Below are 27553 nucleotides of genomic sequence, written 5' to 3' on the forward strand. Positions count from 1 at the left end.
GAGTTTTGGCATAATTTACATTCCAGTATGCTACAAAAAAGTGCAGATAACACAGCATACAAACAGTACAAATCACATTAAGGTTATTCCGTTTGGCTGAATGTTCAAGAATGTTTAATGAAAATGAAAAAAAAAAGCACAGCATTCCTTCATTTCCTACAGTTTAGCCACTTTCAGTCTGTGGTCCAGTTTATCAAGAGAATAACTGGTTTCTTGTGGTTGGAAACCAACCCACTTCCTATGCTTGTCTTTCCTGTTGTACCACCTGCAATGCTGTTTCACCTGTTTTAGACAACCCTGTGTTCTTGGGGCTTGCTCGAAACAAGTTGCTTCTCAGCTGCTACGGATAGCATGTCTTGACAGCCTAATCAGAAGTGTATAGAACAAACATATATAATATTTATATTTGCCTCTGTTGTTAAATATATTTCTTACTTGAAGTGAAGGAAAAAAATAAATACATGATATGTACTGAAATTTGAATTATACCATGATATAAAATCTTGCCCATACCAATCACTACTATGTACGGAGCCCCACTGGTGATATCCTGTGTAAATAAAAATAATGTGTGGCCTTATTAATGCTTGGGAATGAGATCCTAATGCATGGCCATGACTTAGTAAGGCATGGGAATGAAATGGTTAAGTCATGGCCTCGACTTAATCATCTCATTCCCACAGCTTACTAAGTCGTGGCCACGCATTATTTTTATTTATACAGGATGTCACCAGTGGGGCTCTGTAACTATGTGTATGTTATATATTGTTTATATTTTTAAACTGTTTAGGGAACTCAAACCGAATATATCATATTTTTTAAAGGAGCAAAAGCCTAAGTGTGGTTAATGGCTTTCATGCCCAGTCAGGCGCCCTTCATAAATAGATGACATAAAAGGCCAAAAGTTCTGGCCCTCTAAATAATGACATTTAAGGCTTTTTCCAGATGATGTCATTATTTTTTTCTTTAATTCCACAGTGAGTCATTCTTACAACCCACACATAATTGCGTTGGTGGACATTATTAGCTCCGGTGTGCTGCTCAAGCAGGTTATAAAGTTTTGATTGTGGCATGGAAGTAGACCTGAAGACTTCACCAGCATAACCAAACAAATCAGAATCTGCTAATCAGGAACTTCAGGAGCATCTAAATAAAACATTATTGTGACTACAGGAAGGTACACAGAGTCGAGCACCCCTGATTTAATTGCTGAAGCTTAAAAATTGTATGAGGAACCCATCTGAAAGACAAGTGAAGGGCAAAGGGAGGTGAAGCTTGAATAATCTGAAGGCCTGATCTGAAGAGAGGCAGAAAACAAGAGTTTAGAAATAGAGATGAAGAGATGAAGACATATCAAGAGCCCTGAGTAATGTGGACTGAGCCAGTGCGGAAAACAAACCGAGAGGGAGATAAGAGATTTGTGGAGAGACAAAGAAGAAGAGCAAGAAAGCAGCAGGGGGAACAGATGCCCCATAGATTTGCTTGTCACATTCAGACAACATCAGCTACTGCAGCCTCCTCTGCACCATAAGTGCCAGGATGAAGAAACCACCACTGGATAACACCATTTACCTCTGAGGGGGATGAATTCAGGGATTGCTCACTCACACATCACATGTTAGTAGCTTACAAGGTGTAGCACTGAGGGAATCTTCTTCATCCATGAACAATTTACTTCATCTAGAGCTCAGATTGTTTGATAAAAAAAATGCTGTGCCATTTGTATCAGTGTTTCTTTCTTTCTCTTGACTCTGTGGTCCCCTTTGAAATTTTGCAAAGGCAGTATTAGTGCATCTAGACTAGGATGAGGTGGACCTCCACCACTGTGTGTTTAACCTCAGATAAATTACTTTTGGAGTGGACGCATCAGATCATTGACTTGCAGATGCATTCAGGCCTTCTTTAGATTACATCTGCAACAAATTGGTGCGCTTGCGCAGTAAATGGGGCAATAATTTCTGGCCTGTTTGTCTTACACGTTTAATTGTCACTCAGTCATTCACATAGATTACTCTGCAGGTATTCATAGCTTTCACTTTCAATTGTATTATCCTGCTGACCACAATTCAGAGCTTTCTTTAAAAGCGGGAGGGGGCAGCGAGGCAGAAAAAAGACCCAAATATCATCAGAACTGAGGGAGCTCTGATCAGACACACTGCTTCTTTCCAGGAGCACAAGGACAGTGCGGCACTTTTACAACTGTTGAAAGGCGTAAAAGATGACGATGTTTCTCAGCAACTACAATTGCTCGATCGGTTGCTGATGCAGCCCCCCTTTTCCCATCCCAAAAGCAGTTTGAAAGGGTTTTTAAGCCAAGGGTACTGTTCACTATAGAAGTGTGAATAAATGCTGATATCCTGCTCCACTCTCTGGCAGCGAACACCTAAAGTATCGATTGCCTCAGGCACTGCCCTTGGAGAAGGTTATTTCACAGAGAATTACCCATCGAGCACTGAAAACCACCCATTTGATGCGGCTCCAGAAAGGGCAGCTACTAGGCCTCTTGACACTAACTGCATCATCCATAGTGCTGATATACACAATGCGCTGACCCTACCTTCTCCTGCTTTCCTAGCCTCCCCATTCACTCGTACTCTTTCAACTCTAAAGCTGTAAAACATGTTCTTGTTCGTCGGCTTATCCAATCAGAGTTATGACCTTGACAAGCACGGCTGCAGCTCATGATCATAAACATTGCCTCGAGCGTGCTGTTTCGGGGCTACACCAGGTGGTTTGAGATGGGTGATGCTGACAGTGGTCATGTCTGAGAGGGGTAGTGAGGGTGAGATTGGCCCTGCAGGGATCTGAACTCTAGTAATGATCTCGGGTCCCTGTGGTGAAAGCTTGGAGCCTTGATGTCTCTCAGGTCTCTCACATACCTGAAGGCAGAGATTTTGGAATACAGATTAAGAGAGCAGCATGGAATGTTTAAAATGTGTGGGAATGTGACATAGATATCATCTCCTTCATTGTGTTTCTGCACCATGCATGTCCATTTCGGGATTATATATATATATATATTTTTACACCATTTGAACACAGCAGCTGTCCTTTACACCGTGTGAACATTGGGATAACAGTTTACTACAATGTAGTAATGTCATGATGTCATGAGTTGTCATTGCAGATCATGTCTAGTATTCTTTGATGTCAGTTTATGACAGCTTACATCACATGCTCATTCTTGCAGTGTACTCTAGTTACCCGTCATAAACTGACATCAAAGCTTATACATTAAAGCATCTGCAGGTACCAAACAGCCCCTGGGTGCTGCCCCTCTTGTCAAGGGTATGTCTTCAGTACCTTTAGCTAGGCGGCATAATTGTACGTTATTTTATTGAAATTATATTTTTAAGTTGTATTCACTCCAGACTTTTATAACATTATTTTGATAAGGTAAAAATATGTATCTTTTCCCTGGGAAAAATGTATTAAGTGCACAGTAGAATCTCAAAACCATTGCTGTACATTTGAGGGTACATTTACATTGTTTATGCCTTGATGAATAAAAATTGTACTGTTGCAGTGCCTTTTTTGACAGTGTGTCATATGAATTGCTGACAATGGTAACATAACACTGTTATTCTCTGAACAAAATCTCCATTGATAATGTATGACAGCATATGACATCAAACATGACATGAGGCATAGTTATGTTAATGTTATGTAAGGGTTCAAACAATAGTAGCAGTAGTTCAAGATGATTTAGAACTGTTTTTCCTTCATTACGTTTTTAGAGATTTTTTTGAACAGTGATGAAATTTGTTTTCTTCTATGTAGCACTGTTACACACTCTTGAATATATGTTTCCTAAAGATTCTTGGCCTTAAATAGTATCACAAAGCCAGACATGAGCTCGTAACAATAATATGTGTACCATCGCCACCTACTTTGAACTCTGCCTTTGTGTTGGATTGGTTAGAATTTCACACACATTTTGTTCCTACCCTAACAGACATGTGCAAACACAGACCTGCCATTTTGATGGACCAGCCCAAAGATAGACCTGCCCTTTTGCCCTCAGACTGCACAATTACCCTCTTGGTATCATAACTGTATTTTAAATTGCGTCTGCTATTCTTCAATATCCGTTTCTGTAAGATGAGACTCAACCTCTCCCCAGGACTGGAGCTCATGGGTTGGGTTTGAGTTCTACAAGATTCATCACTTTTGAGTGTCCCCTCTGGTGCTGTACCATTTGCCTGTAGCGGTTTTACCTCAGTAAATCTGACCTGTCATGCATTTCCACAGCGCTGAAAATCCCACCAATAAAGCACTGACAATCTCTTTAAGAAAGTGTCACGCTTCATAACGCAGTTATTTTGAACAACAACCAAACACAATGTCGGCAATAAGCAGTGGTAATAACTTTCTACATCAGTTTGCGTTATTGTAAAAAAACAGGGATTTATACAAGACCATGGGGAGTTTTTGAACAGAGTTACAACCGAACACCATGTACCAATAAAGTTTTGGCTTTGTATGCTGGTGAGTGGGGTTCAAATCCCTGCCTAGATAGAAATGTTATTTGAAAGATTCTTTGGGGATCCAAAAATGATTCTACTAAAGCATGAACCCAAACAAACCCTATCTGGCGCCATTCTTTTTTAAGACTGCATTGTTTGCCAATTAGGCATTTTTACAAACATCAGTTTGAATCCATGAATACATTAAAATACAAAATTAAAAATATGCTGAATGTTGCACTATTTCTACTCCGGGCAGTTTTTATGTTTAATACTTAACTATTAAAGGATCCAGAGACTTCAAAGCCCTGTACAAATGCAAACTCTAATATGCAAAACTGCATAATTTCCAGTATTTTCAAATATAATCTCTCTCCTGGACTATCAGTCCTTAAGGTAAAATATAAAATATAGGTAGAGTAAATTTTACTTTTACTTTGGACACTATTATTGTAGTCAGTGTTTTACACTAATGGCTCTCTATACTATGAGAAGTACTGCTGCTTCCCTTTTAGAGTCTGCATATTCAGCAAATGTTTATCAGTGAAGAGGCACAAAGATGCAGCATCTGGGTTTAATCAATACTTTATTGTATGACTGTTTGCATATTTATCTGATTCAAGCCCTCATACTTATAGAAGATAAATGCTCAAGTGTGGCAAATCAACAACACTCAAAGTGCACAATAGAGTAATAGAGAACTCATCTTTTCACCTATTTAGAAATGGCCAAAAAAGGGGCATGGCCTGCCCACGATTACCTCAAATTGTATATGCACTGGATGTTTTCATTGTTGCCGTGAACTTAAGTATTTTGGTGCATCGCTATGATAAAGGCCAATAGAGCCAAAGCAGTACTGCATGGCTCCATCAGATACCTGATGTTTTCAATATATCACTGCTGTCGGAACAAAACCTCGTATCTCCATTTTTCTCCATTTTTCAGTTTTTGACATCATTTGAAAGAGCTTTTCGTCCTATATATTGTCTGTAAATTTCATGACGAATGGACCAAAAGAAATGATCCATAAATGACTTGGAAAGCCGTCTGGTTCCATTGACTTACATTAAAAGTAGAGTATGTTTTTTCCTTCTCATGTAAAGTTCTAATTTTGGAGATACGAAGTTTTGTTCCGACAGTAACATTATATTGGTCTTGTCTTACACTGAAAATGACCACCCAATGTCAGCCAGTCTGTCTGGAGCCACTTGAGATGGAACAACATGTGGCCATTCCTGATTAAAAGCAAAAGTGATGAACAGATTTTCAGTTGCAACCCATGAGGCAGTTAATTAGCGACCTAAAAAGTTAGTTTTTGCTTGTTATCTAAATCTCTGGAAGCAATTTCTTCTTATTTTAGTCATAGTTGACTCAACTAGTTAGTCATCCCAGTACCTGCCATAGCCATTAATCTATTCTATGCTCTGGGTCAGAGTGTCTGCCAAAGGCTATACATGTAAATGTGTGCTGTTTGTGATTGAGCTTCTTGAGCCATGTAAAGCAGGATACAGATCTTGACATTCACTGGTCATTCTCAAGTCTTACTAAGTCATGGTCACACAATAGGATCTTCTTCACATGACTCTCTAAGTCACAGCCATGACTTCATTATCTTATTCCCATGCCTTACTAAATCATGGCCTTGCATTGTTCTTGTTCATACGAGATGTCACCAGTAGGGCCCCGTATCCTCCAAATTTAGGCTACAGTTTCTGTTTACTTGCTGGATTTAACATATTGGAAAAAAATAAATAAGTAAAGCATAAAATGCCCTAATGTTTGCACATGCCACGTTTATGTTTTATTTGTCTGAGAACGCTAAATTCAGCAAATAAATGGTACAGTGTGCATTTAAAATTTATAGAATTATGTTTCCTATAGGAGGGATTTAATTTAATTTAATTGCACTGATAAAAGATGTTTATTTTTTTACGCGGATTGTGTTTTAATTCTTTATTATAGTTTGTTTATAGAAACAGTTTTCCTCCCTTCAAACATCAGCTTCTATACTTTTACAATTCATGATCAAGCTGATAAATGACAAAACATTTTTTGTAGTTTAATTTGAATAAGGGTGGCAACAGTGTTTAAAGAGGTGCTGCTCTTGAGGTTCTGAATCTCTTTTTGATGGAGTTAAGCAGAGGGGAGGTGGGCAGAGGGGGCCCAGGGAGGCAATAGGCATGATTTACTGGCTTTTACTATCATATATGACATGGGACGCACAAATTCACACACATGGAAATAGGAGGAGGAATAGAGAGAGAGAGAGAGAGAGAGAGAGAGAGAGAGAGAGAGAGAGAGAGAGAGAGAGAGAGATGAGGTCAAAGCTGCTTTTCAGATTTATGGAGTGCCGCTTCACTTTTTAAAAGCAGTGCTGTATTGCATTAACTCCGCGATTATGGGGGAGCAGGGAGGCGTATCACTAAATCACGTCCACTTTCATTCAGGGCTGGCATTTTATTGATGGATAGTGTTTGCTCCTCTGTGTTCTAAATGCCACGGCCGGGAAACTCGCTCAAGTGCCGCAGATTTGGGCCGGAATAAGTCCTTCGATGAAGAAAATCATTTTTCAACAATATATATTGAGATATGCAGTTTTGAAAATGAAACAAGAAATAGCTATGCGTAATCTGATTTAGATAGGTGTGGATTTAAAGTCCGAAATACAATTTATTGTACTGGTAGGTCTATTTATAGTTCAGCGTAAATAGAATAAATGTATTTATGGATGCTGCTTAAGTCAGTGATTCTCAGTGCCATCCCTGAGGACCTCATGCACTGCACATTTAGCATTTTCTCTGCTCGAGCTCCTGCTCATGTAATTGCAGTAGAAGATTGAATTAACTGCATTAGATCATGCTCCTGGCTCCCTTTTGATAAGTTCATGATGTATATAATCTTTGTCAGAAAATTGAAAATTGTGCAATACATTAGAGACAAATTTCCCCAAAATTGGTATTTAAACCTTTCAATTTGGCAGCTTCAAGGAAATAGTCTACAGCTGAAATGGTTCAACTAGTTGGTTAGACCACTTTTGATTCCTTCGGCCTGTTTAAGTAAGACTTAAATGCAGCAGAACAAATATTCTCTAATTAAAATTCTGCAATGTTGAGACTGGTATTTACAAAACATGAAGTCCCAGTGTTGTTAATTTGCATTTAAATAAGAAATTATTGTGCGATAGCCAAATGCACTCGATCATAAAATATATAAAATATTGAGTCCTCATTTACTTATTAATTTGTTTTATAGTCTCCTCATTAAATGATCTAGGTTTTGCCATGTAGTAAGAGCAGAAGTGTCTGCAGCAGTCCACTGTTTATAAGAGTGTTAGTCACAGGAGGTTAATCACCTGCTAATATATGGCCATATCATAGAACCTGTGCTGTAGAATTATTACATGCTTTTTCCTCTCAGCAAGCAAATTTACAGTAATGATTTCTCTCTTTTGTAGGTGAGTCTTAAGGGAACTGGTGAGCAGTAGTGGCACCTATACAACCATCATCATCATCAGCAGCATCAACGTCATTGTCAGCATTGCCATTGTCATCATTGCCATTATCAACATTGCTATCACCACCACATTTACCATTACCACCATTATCATCATCACCAGTGTCATCATTGCCACTGTCAATATCCCAAACATCATCATCACTGCCACAACACCATCATCTTCATTGTCATCATCATTGTCTCTGTTGGCATCACAACTGCCATCATCACCACCACCACCATCATCATTACTATCACCACCACCATCATCATCATTACTATTATTACCATCATCATTATCATCATCACTACTGTCATCACCATCACATCACCATCATGATTGTCACTGTCAATATCATCATTGCCATCATCATCATAATCATCATTGCCACTATCATCATAATCATCGTAGCCATCACCTTCATCATAATCATCATCGCCACTGTCATCATCATCATCATTGCCATCATAATCAGCATTGCTGCTGTCATCATCACCATCACCATCATCATCATCATTGCCAGTCATAATCATTATTACCATCCTTACTATCATCATCAATATCATCTTAATCATCATCGCTGCTGTCATCATCCCCATCATCATTGCCAGTCATCATCACCATTGCCATCATTACTATCATCATCAACGTCATCATCATCATTGCCATCACCATCATCATCATCATTGCTACTGTCATCACCATCATCATTGTCACTGTCAATATCATCATTGCCACTATCATCATAATCGTCATTGCCACTATCATCATAATCATCATTGCCATCCCCATCATCATAACCATCATCACCACTGTCATTATCATCATCATCATCACCATCATAATCATCATTGCTACTGTCATCATCACCACCATCATCATCATCACCACTGTCATCATTGCCACCTGATGTTTTGACCTGGTTTACTTGACCTGGTTACACATATGCTGCAATAGTTTGCATGTTGACAAGTTTGTTTTAATTGAGAGGTGCCCCAAGTCACTGTCATCACCATCATTTATTAAATAATGCCTTGAAGTGTTAACATTGCTTTTGCTCCAATCATCATTATAGGTACTGATTACTGCTTATATGGCGTCATTAAGTTGTCAGTCCTGTTGAGGAAGTAAAGGAAGAGACACACTTCCTGATGTGTACTCTCCAGTGGGACTAACTCCTCCGCCTGTTGGCTAGTGAACTGAAGTGGAACATCGAGACAGATGTTCTGCTAAATTAAATGAGGACCATGGTTAGTTTTCATAAAGTATCTGCCACTTTTCCACTCATCAGCAGTGATATATAAAAAATTGATTGGTTCATTGCCTATTCTGATCTACGGCAAGCCCACAACTTTCTCAACAGAGCCAATCTGGAGATGAACACCTGCTTGTGTTGATAAGGCATGCACAGCCATTTAGACTGTTTAACTCAATAATGGAGTGTGCTTTTTCAACTGTCAGGTAGTGTTCGGTTATTTACCTTGATTCAGATTTGGTGAATTTTGTTGTTTTGAATGTTTCATGTTCATGTCATTATCATTTTGATATATTTGCTGGGACTAAATTCCAGGTGTTGGTGAGGCAGTTTCTGTCCCACTGGCTAACACCAAGACATCTGCTAATTAAAACTTCACCATTTGTCAATTAATAAGTTAAGCCACATCTCATAAAGGATCGGCAGACCAAATGTAATAATACAATACAGATCTTTTTTCAGTGAGGTAATATTAGACAGTAATTGCAAACCATGTATTGTCAGATTTATTGAATTAGTAGAAGCCTTCAAGGTCAGACTGGAAAAGAATGGTCCTGTTGCAACGTCAGTGTTCTAGAAATTGTCGGATATGTCACTTGTCGGAGTGCTGTCACTCATCAATCAGCCTCAATAATCTATGTCAGTATGGATTTTCCAGTGGGAGGCTATCCACTGACTGAGATCAAGTCACAGTGTGGGCTGATATTTTTATGTTGTTTTTCTGGCACATGTTTAAACTGAAAATCAGTAAGCACAACTTAAGTGTTCAGGTGAACAGGAAAGAAAGCAATGGTCAAGATGGCTCAGTGGTGCAAAAAAGATGCAAGGATTTGAACATCCTTCAAATAAAAACTAAGTAATAAGTGGAGCTCAAATTGCACTTCTAGAGGTGGTCTACCAGTGTGCACTTGTAGGGGCCTCTTAACCTCAAACCAAACCAATTCTGCCTGTACTTTTCCCCCATTTCTAATGGGACATCACACTGTGTTTCTGTTTTATTGGTTATAAAATAGATCACAGTTACGTATTAAAGGGCCCAAAATGGTAATGGCCATGACCTTTCTGTAAAACCAAATGCTGACATTTGTGGAAAAGATAAGCCTTGCTAATTCAACCCAAATGACACCATTTATTTAGTGGGTACATGTTCTTGTTTCTGTAATACTGCAGTGCTCATGCAAACGTGAATAGAAGCTCAGATGGGAATATTCTGTTCCAGCAAAGCAAGCGCAATAAGGAGCAAGCAGCCCCATTTTAATGTAAAAAAAAAAAGCCTGAGAAAGTAGCACGATTAAGTTAATTTGGGTTTGTTTCAAATTGAATCCAACATTCAATGTTAAAACCTTCAGGGAGTGTCATTAAACAATGGCGTATTGTGGAGAGCGTGTAAACAATATCTCTCAGAGCTCAAATCGCATAGCTGCTCCCATATTACTGCGGAAAGTAGTGTAGGGTTTCAACAAGTTGCTGCTCAATTTTTTATCATAAGGAATATCTGATAACTGAATCTCTGAATTTTTGATGTATGAATCTTCTCAGCAGCACGTTGCCATTAGGGGAATTGTTTTGACCCTCACCTCATTTGCACACTAACCTATACCATATGTTATATGTTAATGTTAATGTATGTTAATGTTAATGCTAAGTTTTGTTATATATGACCTTAATTGGCCCATCCACTTAGATACTTTCCTATATCTTCCATATTTTATGAGGCACAGAAGTCAATTTAAGTCTTCTTAGCAGTGGTAAATTGATCTGCTTGCCAGGAACTTTTAAATTTGCGTATGTAGAAGTAAGAACCACAGTGAAGCACAGCATGGTTGTTTATGATTTAAAGCAGCTGTCAAGGCTGAATATAGAAATCTTTAATCATTTGTCAAAAGTATCGAGCATGTAAGGAACAAGACAATGTTCTTTGTGTTTGGACTCTTCCCTTATAGCCTGCACCAGTGCTTCAGTACATTATGAAGAGCTTAAGCATGTTTTCTACTGCTGCTTATCGAGGATCATAAGGAGCGGTGAATTGATGAAGGTAAATAAATCAATAATCCTTGAATGGTTGCAGTCATCCAGAGGGGGGCTGTAACGAGGTGTGCATGAGTGGGTCAGCTGACTCTGAGAAATCTCCCGCACACGTGTAGAATACTAGAGAGCCTGAGTTGGACTCCCAAGCTTGATAGAAATCAATGTGCTCCTTTGTGCTATAGCCAGAGTTTAATTCAGACCCTAGCTTTTTTTTTTTCTCTCTTTTTTTTTCGTCATCCTTCTTTACTGGTAGGCTTTGACAAGCATTTAATGATCCACTAAAAGTGGACGGGTAATCAATTTATTAGAGAGTTAATGTATGTATCCACATGCAATCTTAATTAATATAAAGGGAGACAACTGCAATGACATGTAAGCTATGCCGCAAGGGGATGATGGGTAGGGAAGTGGGTCATGAAAGGGGATTTGTGTCCACCCTGTGTTCACTGTACTGCTTGCCTTTTATGGGCACTGCATTAATTCTTATCTTTTTTCATCCTCAATTACTGTTCCAGAATATCTCACAAGGGAATACAGTACAACATGACAATGGGACAGTATAATATGCAGATTATAAAGGAATAAAGAAGAAAGAAAGAAAGAAGTGTAGGTTTATCATTTCTAAAGTGGAACTAGAATGATTTCAGCGTTTTTGGATTGCTGTAAGTGTGATTGAACCTTTTTATTACTATTCCCTACATTAGTAAAATGTAATTACAATGTAATAATATAACAGTACCATGATATTGTTTATTAAAAGTTTTAATTATTACATAGCAAATTACATAAGGAATTGCATTTACATTTGATTTATCATCTGTATTAACACACGTGTCTATACTTTTGCCTTTTTAATGTTGAGACATAACAAAAATGTGGCAAAATGGTGATTTTTCTTTCTACAAAATAACTGTATGCCCTAAAATGTTCATCAAATTCAAATCTTAAATCTCAAAACAAAATATCTTCTCTTTTATTTGCAAACACAGATGAGGTATAGATCAAAAGTTTATGATTCACACTTTGATAGAACACCTTTGCTTTCTTCATTGAGCTGAGTGAAAAGCAATAGAATTGTACTCTACTAAAATATCTGCCTTTTTTTCTTCATTTTCTGCATCATTTTAGCACAGTGACTATAGTGACACAGTATCTTTTACATTGTCTGAACACTTTGAGATGAATGGGTCAATAGATGCTCCAAAATTGCTTAGAATAAAATCTCTTTACATTAACTTACAGTAAAATCAAACAACAGTTTAGAAATACATTTTTTTCTTTTTTGGAGAGTGAAGTTTTGTTATTGCTGGTAATGGCTGTGACTTCTGTGAGTTAACCCATCAATGCATGGTGGTGGTCAAGAGTTTGGTGAAATTTAGTTTACCTTGACATCAATCAGCCCTGGGCATGTTTCCGTCTACACGCTGGCATTTAGAAGGTGGAAGGGTATCTGATATCTGCGCCTCTGCCACTACCCTCCGCTCCTTCACGGGTAATTGACTTTATTTCAGGATCATTGAAGCACTGGCAAACAAAAGCCCGTGAGTCCAGCAGTACATCATGTCCCATCAAACATGTCTTTTTCCACCACATGGCTGTGTTTTATATTGAGTGTTGGTTATTTATTTCATTATTTTGAAAACAGGGCTAGGCTGTTGTGACTGAGCGGGCCTGAGATTGTAGCTCTAAGGGGATGTGGGGTGATGAGGAGGAGGTGAGAGGAGCAGGAGCGCTGGGCCTCATTGATCAGATGATGGAGTACTGGTGTGTTTTTCAGAGATAGAGACCCATCCAGCCCTAGGCGGCCATGTGATGAGTGGAAAACAGCTGTAGAGCACAAATGGGAGTAAAAGCGGCTGGATGAGAGAGGATGAGGGAAATTGAGTGAAGCAGACAACACTCATGCCGCACCACGCTGGAATTTTTCATAACCCGTGTGCTCTGCCGCACGTTTGCATGGTATTTTACCAAGAGCTTCTCCTTGTCCGGGTGTTAATGGCAGCCGCCTGAGAGTGCTGAATGGAGATGAATGGGGTAGGTGAGAGCATCGGCCCGCAACAGCCTTGCAATGCATTTGACTTCGTACTTATGAAAGTCAAGCTGTGTTTACTATTGATCTCCTCTTAATGGTCATTTAGAATGATTAAAGGCTTTAGGTATGCCCATATTCCTCAGAGGCCCCAGTGTATTGGCCCCCACTCTATGTTCATTACTCTCTGGGAAGAAAGAGAATGACCCTTGGCAGGCTCTCACGCACTGGCCAGCCTGACTATGAGACTAGTCTCCGTTAGCATACTTCAGTTCCAATTTGGCTGCTTATTAATTGGGAAAGGCTGGGCAAGGAACTAGCCCACTTTGAGAATCTGTTCTTTTGTAATTATGCCTTAGAATGATATACGGCTGCAAAACCCACATTTGTCTTTGAGTGTTCCACATGTTACATTTACAAGAGGCCTGCTGGGGTTGTGCAGTCGGGCTCAGGCATTCGGTTTATAGTGTTTCAAGACTTATGGGAGCAATATCTGCAGGAAAAGCTTTGAGCCAACATTGGCTGATATATCAAACCCAGAGCTGGAGAGTTCATATACATATACCTATTGGTTTTTCCTCAGTTTTCAGCAATATAAAAGGTCTGAATGCTGCAGAGTAATTCAATCAGATACATTTTCAATTGATGCATTCTATCTAACATGTCCTGCCTCAACAGGAACAGAAGACTGGAAAAAGATTTTTCTAATTTATGTCACAACTGCTTACAACTCCCAGAATTCTCAGCCTTATATCAGACTTTCCAACCAATTTCCATGGCAATTAATAGGCCTAACTTTGATTTGTTCTTCATTCCCAAGTCGTATATAATGCTATGTTCATGCTCAAGTAGGAAGTTTCCAAACTCAAGATGGAAGAAATCCATTTGAAAATTTCTTCAACTAACAATTCCCAATCAAAAACTCATAGTTCCTCAAGAGCTCTGATTTCTCAAAGCTGACATCATTTTAATGTGATGGCCCTCATACAAGAAGATGTAATTGTCATGATTGGCCCCTCCCTGTCCTGTCCATGTGCTCATGTTGTGTTTACTTCCCAGTCCTGTCCATGTGCTTCTTTGTTTTGGTTTTTAGTCTGGCCCCTTGTTTTGTGACTCCACCCCTGATTGTTCCCACCTGTTTTCCACCTGCGCCCGGTTGTCCCTCGTTATCCCTGTTTGTATTTAAGCCCTGTGTTTTCCTGAGATTCTTGTTGGTCTTTGTTTGATGTGTGCTTGTTTGTATGTTTGATGTAAAGTTTTTGTTTGTTTCTGGCCTGTTTGGAGTTCTGTGTTCATTTTTGTCAAGTCATGCCTCCTGCTCTCCATATTGGCTCTCTGAAAAAGGACTGTTCCGACCCTGATTTTGGATTTGCACTTAATAAATCTTACTCGTCTCCGCACATGCGAAGGATATTGATGACAACAAAGGGATGCTTGAATAAGGTTAAACCATTCTGTCCAAGATTTTTGATCAAACTGCATGTTTGACGCTATATTAACTGTGAAATGCCAAAGTCAAAGTTCACTTTTAAAATAAAGGAAGCACCAAGCAAACAATGCTTTGATTCAAATGTAGTGGTGGACAAAGTACACAAATCATATACTGGAGTTACGTAGAGATATCCAAGGTAAAATATTACTTCAGTAAAAGTAGAAGTTCCTCCCTTTAGACCTCCACTTGAGTAAAAGTACATTATTTGCCTTCAAATGTACTTAAGTATCAAAAGTAAAAGTACTAAAAGATTAATTATGACTCTAATGTCCTATTACCACTTTTATAACAAAACTCTTGCTTCATTAATTCATTTTAGGTGAAAATACTCCAGTGCCACTCATGGTAAACCAATCTTTTAATAGAATGTCATTAATTAGTCACTGATGTCTATTAAAATTATCATATGCACAAAACACCAAAGGCAAACAATTTTTTAATCATTAGGTAGAATCAAGTGGCTCTGAAATACCTTTTTGCAAACAGGCAAAGTTTTCAGTTTAAGATTTATTTGCAACTTAGTTTCAAGTTTAAGTAAATTCAGAAAAAGACAGCTGCATATGTCTACATATTTCTATGTTGTGGTCTATTTACACAAAGTTAGGTCAGTTCCATCATTTATGTTGAATAGACTCTCCCAATATTTTACGCTACTGCACTGATGTTGAACCGTGTGCTTGGTATGATAAAACAGGTCAAAACAAGCTCAAAACAAAGTGACCGCTGTGCCCTGATTGGTGCTCTTGCTTTGCGCTTCTTTTGTTTTGAGTTAAGGTTTTATACACATATAAACCAAAAGGAATGACAGATTTTGCATAGTGAAAAGTAATATGTTTGACTTTGAAATGTAGTGGAGTGAAAGTAAAGTCAACCAAAATGGAAATGCTTCAGTAAAGTACAGACACACAAAAAAACCCTACTTTCGTTACAATAACAAATTACACTTACTGTTCACCATTGTTCAAATGTGAACACTTTTCCATAAATCCTTTAAATGCACACAAGTCAGTTTACAGAACACTTATCATTGTTTTACTGTTATTATTTAAAGTTCAATCAAGTTATTTGTTTTTAGATTAAAGCATAAAATCATTTTTATAGTATACTTTGAACATTCATCCTGCTATTTGTCTTTGTAAAGTCTTGAATTTGGTTTCAACTTTGTTTCTGAGCCTCCTTTTTTATTCAGTTTGTCTTTGTTATGTTCATGATTTGTTTATTGGTTCCACTCTTATTGGTTCTGCATCTTGGTTTAATAACTTGTCAAGTTAATCTCCCACTTTTTGTTTACAACCCTTTTTTTTGATTGACTCTTATTTTACTTTCACCAGCCTGCTTTTAAAATATAAAAAAGCTTCCAGAATATAAAAAAGGAAAGTGTTTAAATGTATGTGTATGTGCTGTTTGTGTCATGCTGTGGGGAAGACAGGGGTCTATGTGTCTATCATGGACTGGAGATGTGTGGCTAGAGGTGACCTGCCCAGCTTCCTGGCTGTTCAGCAGCGCTGTGCAGTGGATCTCTCCAGCTGCTGTTTTCAATCAAAGACCATTCGTCTTTAAAGTGCAGTTTCCTGCATCTTCTTCTTCTCTGATGCAATGATTTAAATTGTGCCATCATTTTTACACAGACTGCATTTCATATTTTATGTGTTTTTTTTTTCCCATAGTTTTTTCAATTCAGCAAATAAATAGTAACTGTGCATTAAAATGTGCAGAAGTATGTTATCTGGACAGAATCTTCTTCTTCTTCTTCTTCTTTCGGCTGCTCCCTTTAGGAGTTGCCACAGTGGATCATCTGCCTCTATCTTGCCCTATTCACTGCCTCCTCTACTTTTACACCAACCATCTCCATGTCCACCTTCACTACATCCATAAACCTTCTCTGAGGTCTACCTCTTCTCCTTCTACCCAGCAGCTCTATCTCCAACATTCTTTGACCAATATCTGTACAGTGTTCATTTATTTTCACTTAGAAAATCAACAAAAGGGGTAGTTTGCCTGAAGCACCCAAACTTTACCACTGTCTGACTTATAGACTAAACTACTCTGTAAATTGCTTAAAAATGCATTTTTATATGAAAAAAGAGCCACCCTGATTGCTTGCATTTACACCTCCTATCCTTCTTTTAAGTGTCAGGTTGTAGATTTTGACAATTCTCGCTCTAGACTGTATCAAATGTACAGTCGCTTATTTCAAATATATGTTTTTTTCTTTGTATGTCAGAGTGGAATTGTGGCTATTTTCCCCCAGTGTTCTTTATTCCTTCTCTGTGTGAAAGACATCTTTTCTTTTCAACTGTCAGTTGCAGAACAGGCCTGAAGGGTGTCATAGCTTTCTTTAATGCCAGTCTCATGTGAAGCTGGTCTTGAGGCACACTGGGGCATGCAGTGTAATAAACTTGAGAAGCCACCTCACCTTAGCCTGTGCCTTTGTTTGCAGGCTTGTCTTCAGCCAGAAGTACAGGAAGCACAGACGTCTCCCTCCGATACTGGAACTTCACTTGGACAGCAGAGGACGAAATCGGCTTCCCCAAGGAGATGGCAGCAAGCACAGGTAAGTCACCTGCCATCAGCTCTGCTCTGTCTTTTAGCTTGACGCAGCCAGAGAGAAGAACGGCCCTTTATAGGCTGTGATGCGTGTCGGCAGCTTCTTGCCAGCATGCATATACGTCTCTGTCTCATCTATCACTTATTCTTACAGCCTCTGACTGTCTGAGGCTGGATGTGGGGAATGTGGTTGCTCTGATCAATAAATAAGCTCCAGTTCTAACATCCTAAGAATATTAGACAGAATGCTATGAGCTCCTGATGCTAAATTCAGCTGAATATGTTGAGAGAAAAAGAGAAAGAGAGAGAGAGAGAGAGAGAGAGAGGGGAAGAAATAGAAACAGAGAGACAGGCAGTCTGGAAGAAAGTCACAGGCACAAAGACAGAGAGGGAAAAAAAAGGCAAGAGCAACAATTTTCCCACCGTGTGCCCATTTAACAACTAATAGAGCATAAATTGGTTTTTATCATGTGATCTTTTCTCAATTTGCAGCATATGTATGGATCAGCTGCTGCGTAAATTATTCTTAATTTGCTGTTTATATATGCACACAAATCCATCATGATAAACGAGACCATTGAAAAAAGTGAAGAATGAGCTGTAAATCTGACATGTAAATAATGAGCTTTGAGAACATACAGAATGGTATGTGCTAGACTATCTGACAAAGAAAGATGCCTTTTGGTTCAGTTATTTTTTTTTTTATATACTACTTTTTAACATCAGATATTGTTGCAGGACAGCTTTACAAAAATGCAGGTGCAGTACTCTAATGAGCACGCCTGGGAGAGTCAAGTGGTAGGAAAAACTCCCTAACAGTATTAGTAAGAAACATTGTGTAACAAACCAATGCAGACACCAAGCATGGAGCATGTTTAATGAAGTTCCCAAGATAAACAAACCAGGAAAAAATGGTAACAGTGAAGATTAGGCAAGCTCAAAAAACAATAACACAGGAAAGTATTTGAATGTATTAGAGAAAATGACAAACAGATTCAAAAACTCAAGTATTTCTTCAGTCTATATCAAATTATCTTATAGCTATCGTTAAATATACAACCCCAATTCCAAAAAAAAGTTGGGACACTGTAAAATGTAATTAAATGTAAATAAAAACAGAATGCAATGATTTGCAAATCTCATAGACCCATATTTTATTCACAATAGAACATAAAACACATATCAGACTTTGAAAGTGAGACATTTTACCATTTCTTGAAAAACATTAGCTCATTTAGAACTTGAGGGCAGCAACGCATCTCAAAAAAGTTGGGACAGGGGCAACAAAAGGCTGGAAAAGTAAGTGGTACTAATGAAAAACAGCAGGAGGAGCAATTAGCAATTAACTCACAGAACTTAATATAAAAAGAGCGTTTAAGAGAGGCAGAGTCACTCCCAAGTGACGCAACTGTCTAATTGGCCCTATCATCAGGAGATCATGAGTTCGATCCCTGGTGATGCTACAGCCATCCGTAGCTGGAAATCCAAGAGAGCACAAATGACCTCGCTGTCTCTGGGTGGGTAGGATGGCCCCCCTTCTCTTCTATCACTCAGCACATTGCTAGTCAGCGCAGGCGTCTGTTAGCTGAAATAGAAGATCTGGCAGTTGGTGCTTTCCTCCAAGCGCATTCGGCTATCCAATGACGTTGCATGAGTGGCAGTTCGAAAAAGAAGCGGTGACTGGTTTCACAGGTCTCGGAGGAAGCCTGTGTTAGCCTTCACCCTTCTAGCATTGATAGTGCCGCGTGATTCGGGGAGTCCTAACTTGTGGTTGTAACAGGAGATGACTAAATTGTGGAGAAAATTTGGTTTAAAAAAAAAGAGGCAGAGTCTCTAAGAAGCAAAGATGGGCAGAGGTTCACCAATCTGCAAAAAAGTTGCAGAGTTCTATAAATGATTGTCGGTGCTGAACTGGCTTGTCTCCAGTCCAGATCTTTCACCAATAGAAAACATTTGTCACATCATGAAAGGAAAAATCTGGCAAAGTAGACTCAGGACTGTTGAACAGCTAGAATCCTACATTAGACAAGAATGGGACAAGATTCCTCTCCCAAAACTCCAGAAATTGGTCTCCTCACTTGCCAGACATTGCTTTGTATTACTGTATTGATTGAAGTTGAATTAAACCAGTTAAAAAGCTTTTTTCCTCACCTGCATGTTTAGATTGAATTTAACAAAACATTTTTTGCAGTGTAACTGTGACCATTACAGTACTGTAGCAAGGGTTTGTAGTTGAATACCAATGAATACTCAGGAAGTACTGTATAGAAATGTCCACCCATCTGCCTGGGTGAGGGAATGAATCAGTCAGATGTCAGTGCAGACGAGAAAAACTGAGCAGCTGTGTGTTTGTAACCCTCACAGCTCTGTTCACATCACAGAGGTGGAGTCACAGATGTCACTTGGCAGTGCCACTGTGTATGTGAGCGTCTTTCAGTAGCCGCTGCTCATGTCAGAGGTCAGGATGTCTGCAAATTTTCAGTGGCAGTGTGGCACAGGGCTGTCACCCAGTCCTTTGTGAAAAGCTGGAGGGTGATTGACGTACGGAGACTGGGGCCAGAGTGGCCCAGACTGGCCCCTGGAGGCCATGTAATTGGTGTCACTACTGTGCGGGTGCTCCCTCTGATTTATGCTGGGCTGGTCAACCCCACCGGTCATTCTGGTCAGAGTTGTTGCCTTTTGTCATTACTCAGAGTGGCACGGTCCAGCTATGGGACAGATATGAAGCAGCTGGCCCCCACTGTAGATGCTCACACACCGAGATCCACTTATTTTGTGTCATTGGATTGTGGCAGTAAACAAATAGACAAAATCAGAAGATAAAAGCATTCATACATGTGAACTTATGCTGCATGACAGCTGTAACTGCTGACTGACAGAATCTATTGAGGGAAAAAAGCAGCCAAGCTGCTGTTATTCAAAGACACTGCAACTGATGTCACTGTTTCTGAGTTGGATTGCCACTGAATCAGCTGTCGCCACAGCAAAGGAACCTGATTGAGTGAAATAGACAGGAACAAGATTATGTATAAATTCCATGCTGGATGTATGGCTGTTGTCACTGGTGCCCTTTTGCTTAAATATGATGCCATGTACCATTTCACAAATCTTAAGGTTAGTATGAAACACCCTCATGGTTATGTTGCATTCAAAAAGCTATCAAGGGTATTAACAGGGAATTTGTCCCTTCTTTGATGCAGTAACAGCCTCCACACGTCTGGGAAGGCTTTACACTAGATGTTGTAACACTGCTGTCAGGATTTAATTACGTTCAGCCACAAGAGCAATAGAGAGGTCAGGTACTGATGTTGGATGATTGCTTTTGGATCACAAACGCCACTCCACCTCATCCCAAAGGTCTTGGGTGGAGCTCCATCATTACAGTTCCACAGCACAATGCTGGGGAGCTTGTACCCCTCTAGCCAACACTTGGCCATAGTGACTTTAGGCTCATGCGTGGCTGCTCTAGAACATTGTATTCTATTGGCTATAGTTTTCTATGGAGATTTAAAGTTGCTGAATTCAGTAATTAGATGAAAGGTCAACAAACATTCGGAGATACAAGCTGCGTTCCAAAACCTAGGTTGCAGCTGAGGTAGGCATTTCTCGCCTGCTACATCATAGAAGGCCATTCCAAAGTGAAGGACCTTTTCTATACAGCCTAGAAATGCAACCTACATTCTGAGTGATTTAGAGGACACAAAAGATGCTTCTTTCCAACTTCTATGTACATGAACAAAAGCAGGAAAAAAAGTTTCCGCACAGTAGGATTAAACTACTTGAGCAGTCTCTTCTAGTAAACGATGTGTACAGATGGCTTTAACCTTCAGAAACTTTATTCAATTATTTATTTAATTTAAATATCTCCATCAGGAGTTTTAAAAGTTACAGGAGATTAAATGTATTGAATATTATTGAGCTCACAGCACACAAACATGTTTATATACATTCATTCAATTTCTTATTTTTCTAATTGTACTATGAATTTATATATTATTCAAATAATATATACTGTTTTATGTATTCCCTGCACCAAAATGTCTGATCCAACTCTTAAAGGCTTGAAACTGACCTAATCAGGTGTAATGTGGTGGGGAATTAAAAGTGTGCAGGGCCAGGGGTCTGGAAGCCTGGAGTTGGACACATTGATTATATTGGAGTAAACAAAGCTGTTGTGTGACTAATGCTAAAAAGTAGGGGAGGATTTGGGGACAAATGGTTGGATTTTTGCAACATGCACGTACTTAAAAACAATATCATTTTTTGACTGCTAAATTTGGGGAGGTGTTTTGAGAAAAAAAGAAAAACCGGCAAAATGGCTGTGCAAGAGTATTTTCTCTTTTAAAAAGTTATGATAATTATTATATTATCTTAGTTCAATGTTTCAGTGTATTATAGTCCTTTTCCTATAATAAGCATAAACATTGCTGATAGTATGCTCATGTCTCAGTAGCTAGCTAAATTTCCCATTCCACCTTAAATAGTCCCGCAGTTACATTCTGGAGGTTCAGGCATCAGAACTGCTGTACCATTTAAAGTGGAACGGGAAAATTAGAAGAAGAAGCTGACATACATTTGACTTTAGCTTCAAACCACCGAAGAATTAGGGATGGGCGACAATAAGTAATTGTAGTCCCCCCTCTCTGAAGGTATATGATTCCTTTCATTTAACTAGAGACCAGCAGTGAGGTTGCTGAACTTTACCCTCCTCTGCTATCACTGCAGACTGGCACAGAGCAGCGCTAGTAGCCTGTTAATGAAGTAATGTTCTCGTTTATTTGAGGGTCCCATTTCATAGAGGAAGATTTAACTCAGTTCCAGGGGCAAGGTGACACTCTAAAACAAGGGGTAGGGGTAAAACTAAGAAATTGGATTGGGCCTTAGTCAGAAGTCGGTATAATCTGAGTGCTTTAAACATTGTCGGTTTGCAACAGAGGGTTAATGTCCCATCAAGAACTGATGATTAAATGATGCAATGAAATTAAATATGAAAATATTAAAAGAGTCTTTTCTTACCTCTGGAAGTGAACGTTCAAGTTAAACTAGATTCGGGCCTCTGGGAGTCACAGATCTGTAGGCATTCCTGAGCCCCCTTGTCCTGAGATACAAGGGGATACAGGTGAAAGATGACCAATGTGAAAGAGGGTGGACAGCATGCAGAGTAAAGCACTTCACGCACAGTGATGTATTACGAATGTCCTCACAGCATCTGTTGCGTGCTGGCATTTATTACAGCCTGTGATGGGGGGCTTGGCTGGGTGCCGCCGGAGGGAGGGTGAAGTCCCCTGCACTCCAAATCGAGACGGATCTCTTCCTCCACAGCCATGACACTAGAACTAATGCCCGCTCATGTTTTTTTGAAAGCCGCTCTGCCAGAGCTAGTCTCCGCCCCATCTGGAGTATGGGTGGTGTGTGGTGCCAGAAGACTGCGGACTGGCATCTGCTTGGGAGTGGAGTGCGAGGAGAGAAAGGTAGAGATGGTCGTTTTCTTTTTGTGGTGGGTGTCAGTAGTTTTCAGGCTAAGGTCAAATATCTAGTCAATTACATGAGGTGCTGCAGTTGGAGCTGCAAACACTCCCGGGCAAAAAAAATGTGTCTCCTAATTTCTCTAAAAGTTAGTGGGTAAACTTGCAGACAACCTGTTATAGTAATAAGAGTCAATATTTTTCCACTCAGCACTGAAGACTTCAAACAGTTCTCGTTTGTATTTAATGTGAGACCAAATATGTTAAATGTAGTGTTTAAATCTGGACTCTGACCAGCACAAAACCATCAGTAAAAACTTTTGTATAGACATTTATATACATTTTTTGAGAGTCTATAGTACTCTGCCTTGCAGAAGAATACATTTTAGAATAAACTTTCTAGAAATATGGAAGGAAAAACAAACATAACACTAATTATACAGGAACACTTTTTAAAATAAAGGTTCCTAAATGGTTCTAGACTTGGTGTATGATTCTATGAAGGATCTTAAATTAGCATAGAACTAGAGTTAAATCCATCAACTATGTTAAAATTCAGATCCGGTGAGTGTGAAGGCCACTGAAGTACAATGAACATATTGTCTGATCGCTGTCATGTGACATTATCACGATGGAAGTAACCATTAGAAGATGGGTAAACTGTGGCCATTAAGGAATTCACATGGCTGGCAACAATAATCAAATAGGCTACAGCATTCAACAATGACTGATTGGTATTCATGGCAAGAAAACATTCCTGACACCATTACACCACCTCCACCAGCCTTGACCGTTCACATAAGGCAGGTTGGGTCCATGGATTCAAGATGTTGGAACCAAAATTGTGACTCTACCGTCTGTGTACAACAGAAGAAATCAAGATTGTTCAGACCAGGCTACAATTTTCCAGCCTTCAACTGTCCAGTTTGGTGAGCCTGTGCCCACGGCAGCCTCAGGTTTCTATTGGCTGACAGAACTGGAACCCTGCAGGAGAGCAGAGGAAACAGTGTCTTTTAACCACATTGACTTTAGCTCAGCTCTTGTCAGTGAATGAGGAGGTAACCATATTTTGGATTTTACAGATGGTTAGGTTTTTCAAGCTGGTCATAAACTGCTTTTTACCTGAGCACCTTAACACCTGGTGCAGTTTCAAAAAGCTTGTTTCTGCCCTGGACAGACAGCTCTCTGTCATTTATTCTCTGATACAAATGCAGATGAGAGAATGCCAGCTAGCAACCCAGAGCAGTAGGAAAAGCATTCAGACAGGACGCATTCAGGAAAGCACTGTGTGATTGACATGAAGAAAGACTAACCCTAAATTGCTGTTTTTTTTGGTCCTTAGATGCACTGCTACTGTGCGCCATGGGTGACTCACTAGCCTTTAGCTTCATGAACAAAACTGTTTTGCATCATACTGATTGACATCTATGCACAAAAGTGCATGCTTTTATAAAAATAGGTGTAAGTTCCAGTTTTTCAACTGTTTTAATTATTGTTTGTATGAGATTTTATTGACTATACACTGTAGCCCTGGGTAAAATCATTATGTGGTGTTTTTTTTTTTTTTTTAACTTTGGAAAAGGTTCCTTGCACTTGTCTCATTTACAAACATGTTTAGTCCATGCATTGCTCCAAATAACCTTAACCCTTTTAAAATCTTTATTTCATAGAGTGAATGGGGCAGATTTACTAATGGATGTGTTAATTACCAACAGTCTACTGACCCTTTGTGCTGATGGAGAAGGCCCATTTAGCAGGTTATTTATTAAGACCTACCATGCAAATGACCACAGGCACAAATTCCTAGTTAACATATAGCCCATATAGCCAGCACAATATGCTCACATGCTTTTTATTTGAAAGGCTGTTTTCACCAGGTAGGAGAAAAAAACAGGTTTTGATAATAACCAACTAGATAACGAGTAAGATAATGCAAAAATTGAATTATTACTTGTTGAGAAAGTATGTGATTATTTTGACACAATAAATAATTATCATGAGAAATAAGACATTATTTTGGCATAATAAGTTAGAGGTAAGTTAAAGGTAATTTTATTCTGTTTTAAAACACGTTCATTTTCATCTGATGGGTTAAACTGAACTTGGTGGGATGTGCTATTCAGTGCTGAGTGTATTTGGAAACTATTTTTGTAAAAATAAATGTTTTAAATTTCTCTGCAAATATCAGAGTCATTTGGGAGCTGTATGATTGTGTACCTGTTGTGAATGTAACCTCTTAGATATGCAGTGCATCAAAGTATGGCTGTGACATATCTGCTACAGAAGCCTGTTCACACAAATTAACAAGTTTCTTTAGTAATACAGAACTTTCAGGATGTTCAATATCTGCGTTTAGAAACTGGGAAAGAAAACTGTCACATCACTATTTTGATTTACTTTACTCTTAAGACACTTTAATGACTGCAAAATGTATTCAAAAAAATTTGAAAACAGACATTTAAAGCGTTGTTTTTCTGGAATGATTCATGACATGGCAGGTGTTCACAAATGCTCAGTTAAAAAATAAATAAATACATGTGTTTGAAAAACTCTGAGCGATGACAGCCTTGTTTAGCACCAAAAATAAGACAAGCTATTCACTGTGTTAAACAATGCAGTATTCACGATCCGTCTTGGTAAATCTGAATAGATGGTTTGTTTTAATAATCTCCTTCAGTATTCTGAGAGCAAAACCTCCATAAGTGCATACACTATAAAGCAAAAGCACAAAGTACAGCATCTGCCCCTCTTATTAAAGGCAGTAAAGGGCAGAACAGCCACTTTTAACACCAAAATAGGGTTTGCGATGATGTAAAGCATTAGTAAATCTGCTTCGTTGTATCATATTGTCATAATTTTTATTGCATAAGCACAAGTACAGTGCATCCGGAAAGTATTCACAGCGCTTCACTTTTTCCACATTTTGTTTTGTTACAGCCTTATTCCAAATTTAATTATATTAATCTTTTTCCTCAAAATTCTACACAAAATACCCCATTGTGACCATGTGAAAAAAGTTTTCTCGAGAGTTTTGAAAATGTATTAAAATTAAAAAACAAAGAAATCATATTTACATAAGTATTCACAGCCTTTGCCATGAAGCTCAAAATTGAGCTCAGGTGCATCCTGTTTCCACTGATCATCCTTGAGATGTTTCTACAGCTTAAATGGAGTCCACCTGTGGTTGATTGGACATGATTTGGAAAGGCACACACCTGTCTATATAAGGTCCCACAGTTGACTGCATGTCAGAGCGCAAACACCAAGCATGAAGTCAAAGGAATTGTCTGTAGACCTCCGAGACAAAATTGTCTCGAGGCACAAATCTGGGGAAGGATACAGAAAAATTACTGCTGCGTTGAAGGTCCCAATGAGCACAGTGGCCTCCATCATTCGTAAATGGAAGAAGTTCGGAACCACCAGGACTCTTCCTAGAGCTGGCCGGCCGTCTAAATTGAGCGATCGGGGGAGAAGGGCCTTGGTCAGGGAGGTGACCAAGAACCCAATGATCACTCTGTCAGAGCTCCAGCGTTCCTCCGTGGAGAGAGGAGAACCTTGCAGAAGGACAACCATCTCTGCAGCAATCCACCAATCAGGCCTGTATGGCAGAGTGGCCAGGCGAAAGCCACTCCTTAGTAAAAGGCACAAGGCAGCCCGTCTGGAATTTGCAAAAAGGCACCTGAAGGACTCTCAGACCATGAGAAACAAAATTCTCTGGTCTGATGAGACAAAGATTGAACTCTTTGGTGTGAATGCCAGGCGTCATGTTTGGAGGAAACCAGGCACTGCTCATCACGAGGCCAATACCATCCCTACAGTCAAGCATGGTGGTGGCAGCATCATGCTATGGGGATGTTTCTCAGCAGCAGGAACTGGCAGACTAGTCAGGATAGAGGGAAAGATGAATGCCGCAATGTACAGAGACATCCTGGATAAAAACCTGCTCCAGAGCGCTCTTGACCTCAGACTGGGGCGACGGTTCATTTTTCAGCAGGACAACGATCCGAAGCACACAGCCAAGATCTCAAAGCAGTGGCTTCAGGACCACTCTGTGAATGTCCTGGAGTGGCCCAGCCAGAGCCCAGACTTGAATCCGATTGAACATCTCTGGAGAGATCTGAAAATGGCTGTGCACAGACGTCTCCCATCCAACCTGATGGAGCTTCAGAGGTACTGCAAAGAAGAATGGGCAAAACTGCCTAAAGATAGGTGTGCCAAGCTTGTGGCATCATATTCAAAAAGACTTGAGGCTGTAGTTGCTGCCAAAGGTGGTTCTACAAAGTATTAAGCAAAGGCTGTGAATACTTATGTAAATATGATTTCTTTGTTTTTTAATTTTAATAAATTTTCAAAACTCTCGAGAAAACGTTTTTCACATGGTCACAATGGGGTATTTTGTGTAGAATTTAGAGGAAAAAGATTAATTTAATTCAATTTGGAATAAGGCTGTAACAAAACAAAATGTGGAAAAAGTGAAGCGCTGTGAATACTTTCCGGATGCACTGTACATTAAGGTAATGACAAGGTTCCGGGAAGGTGTTCTAATTTGGGGGTACGGAAACTTAAAACAGTATATATGCGACGTGAGTGATGATATTGTGTAAAGTGATTATATTTTTTTTTTTTGCTGATTTACATCCAACTTGGTAATGAGTAATTCTATCAGTCCATTCATCATGAAATGTTTACACAATGTATTAAGCAATGCGATACTAGTATACACTGTTTGGCCAAACCTTTGTAGAGACCCCTTCTAAACAGTGAATTTGTATATA

At 39.2% G+C, this 27553-nt stretch overlaps 1 protein-coding gene across 1 annotated transcript in view; it reads left to right on the forward strand.

The window, feature by feature from the left end:
* alk (ALK receptor tyrosine kinase) overlaps positions 1-27553 on the forward strand; it is a 481130-nt gene that overhangs the window by 140798 nt on the left and 312779 nt on the right. Inside the window, exon 2 of the mRNA XM_017690776.2 lies at positions 17207-17320. Within this exon, the coding sequence (XP_017546265.2) occupies positions 17207-17320 (114 nt within the window). The remainder of the gene's footprint in view (positions 1-17206; positions 17321-27553) is intronic.

Source organism: Pygocentrus nattereri, chromosome 10 (assembly GCF_015220715.1).
Source record: "Pygocentrus nattereri isolate fPygNat1 chromosome 10, fPygNat1.pri, whole genome shotgun sequence".
NCBI classification, from domain to species: Eukaryota; Metazoa; Chordata; class Actinopteri; order Characiformes; family Serrasalmidae; genus Pygocentrus; species Pygocentrus nattereri.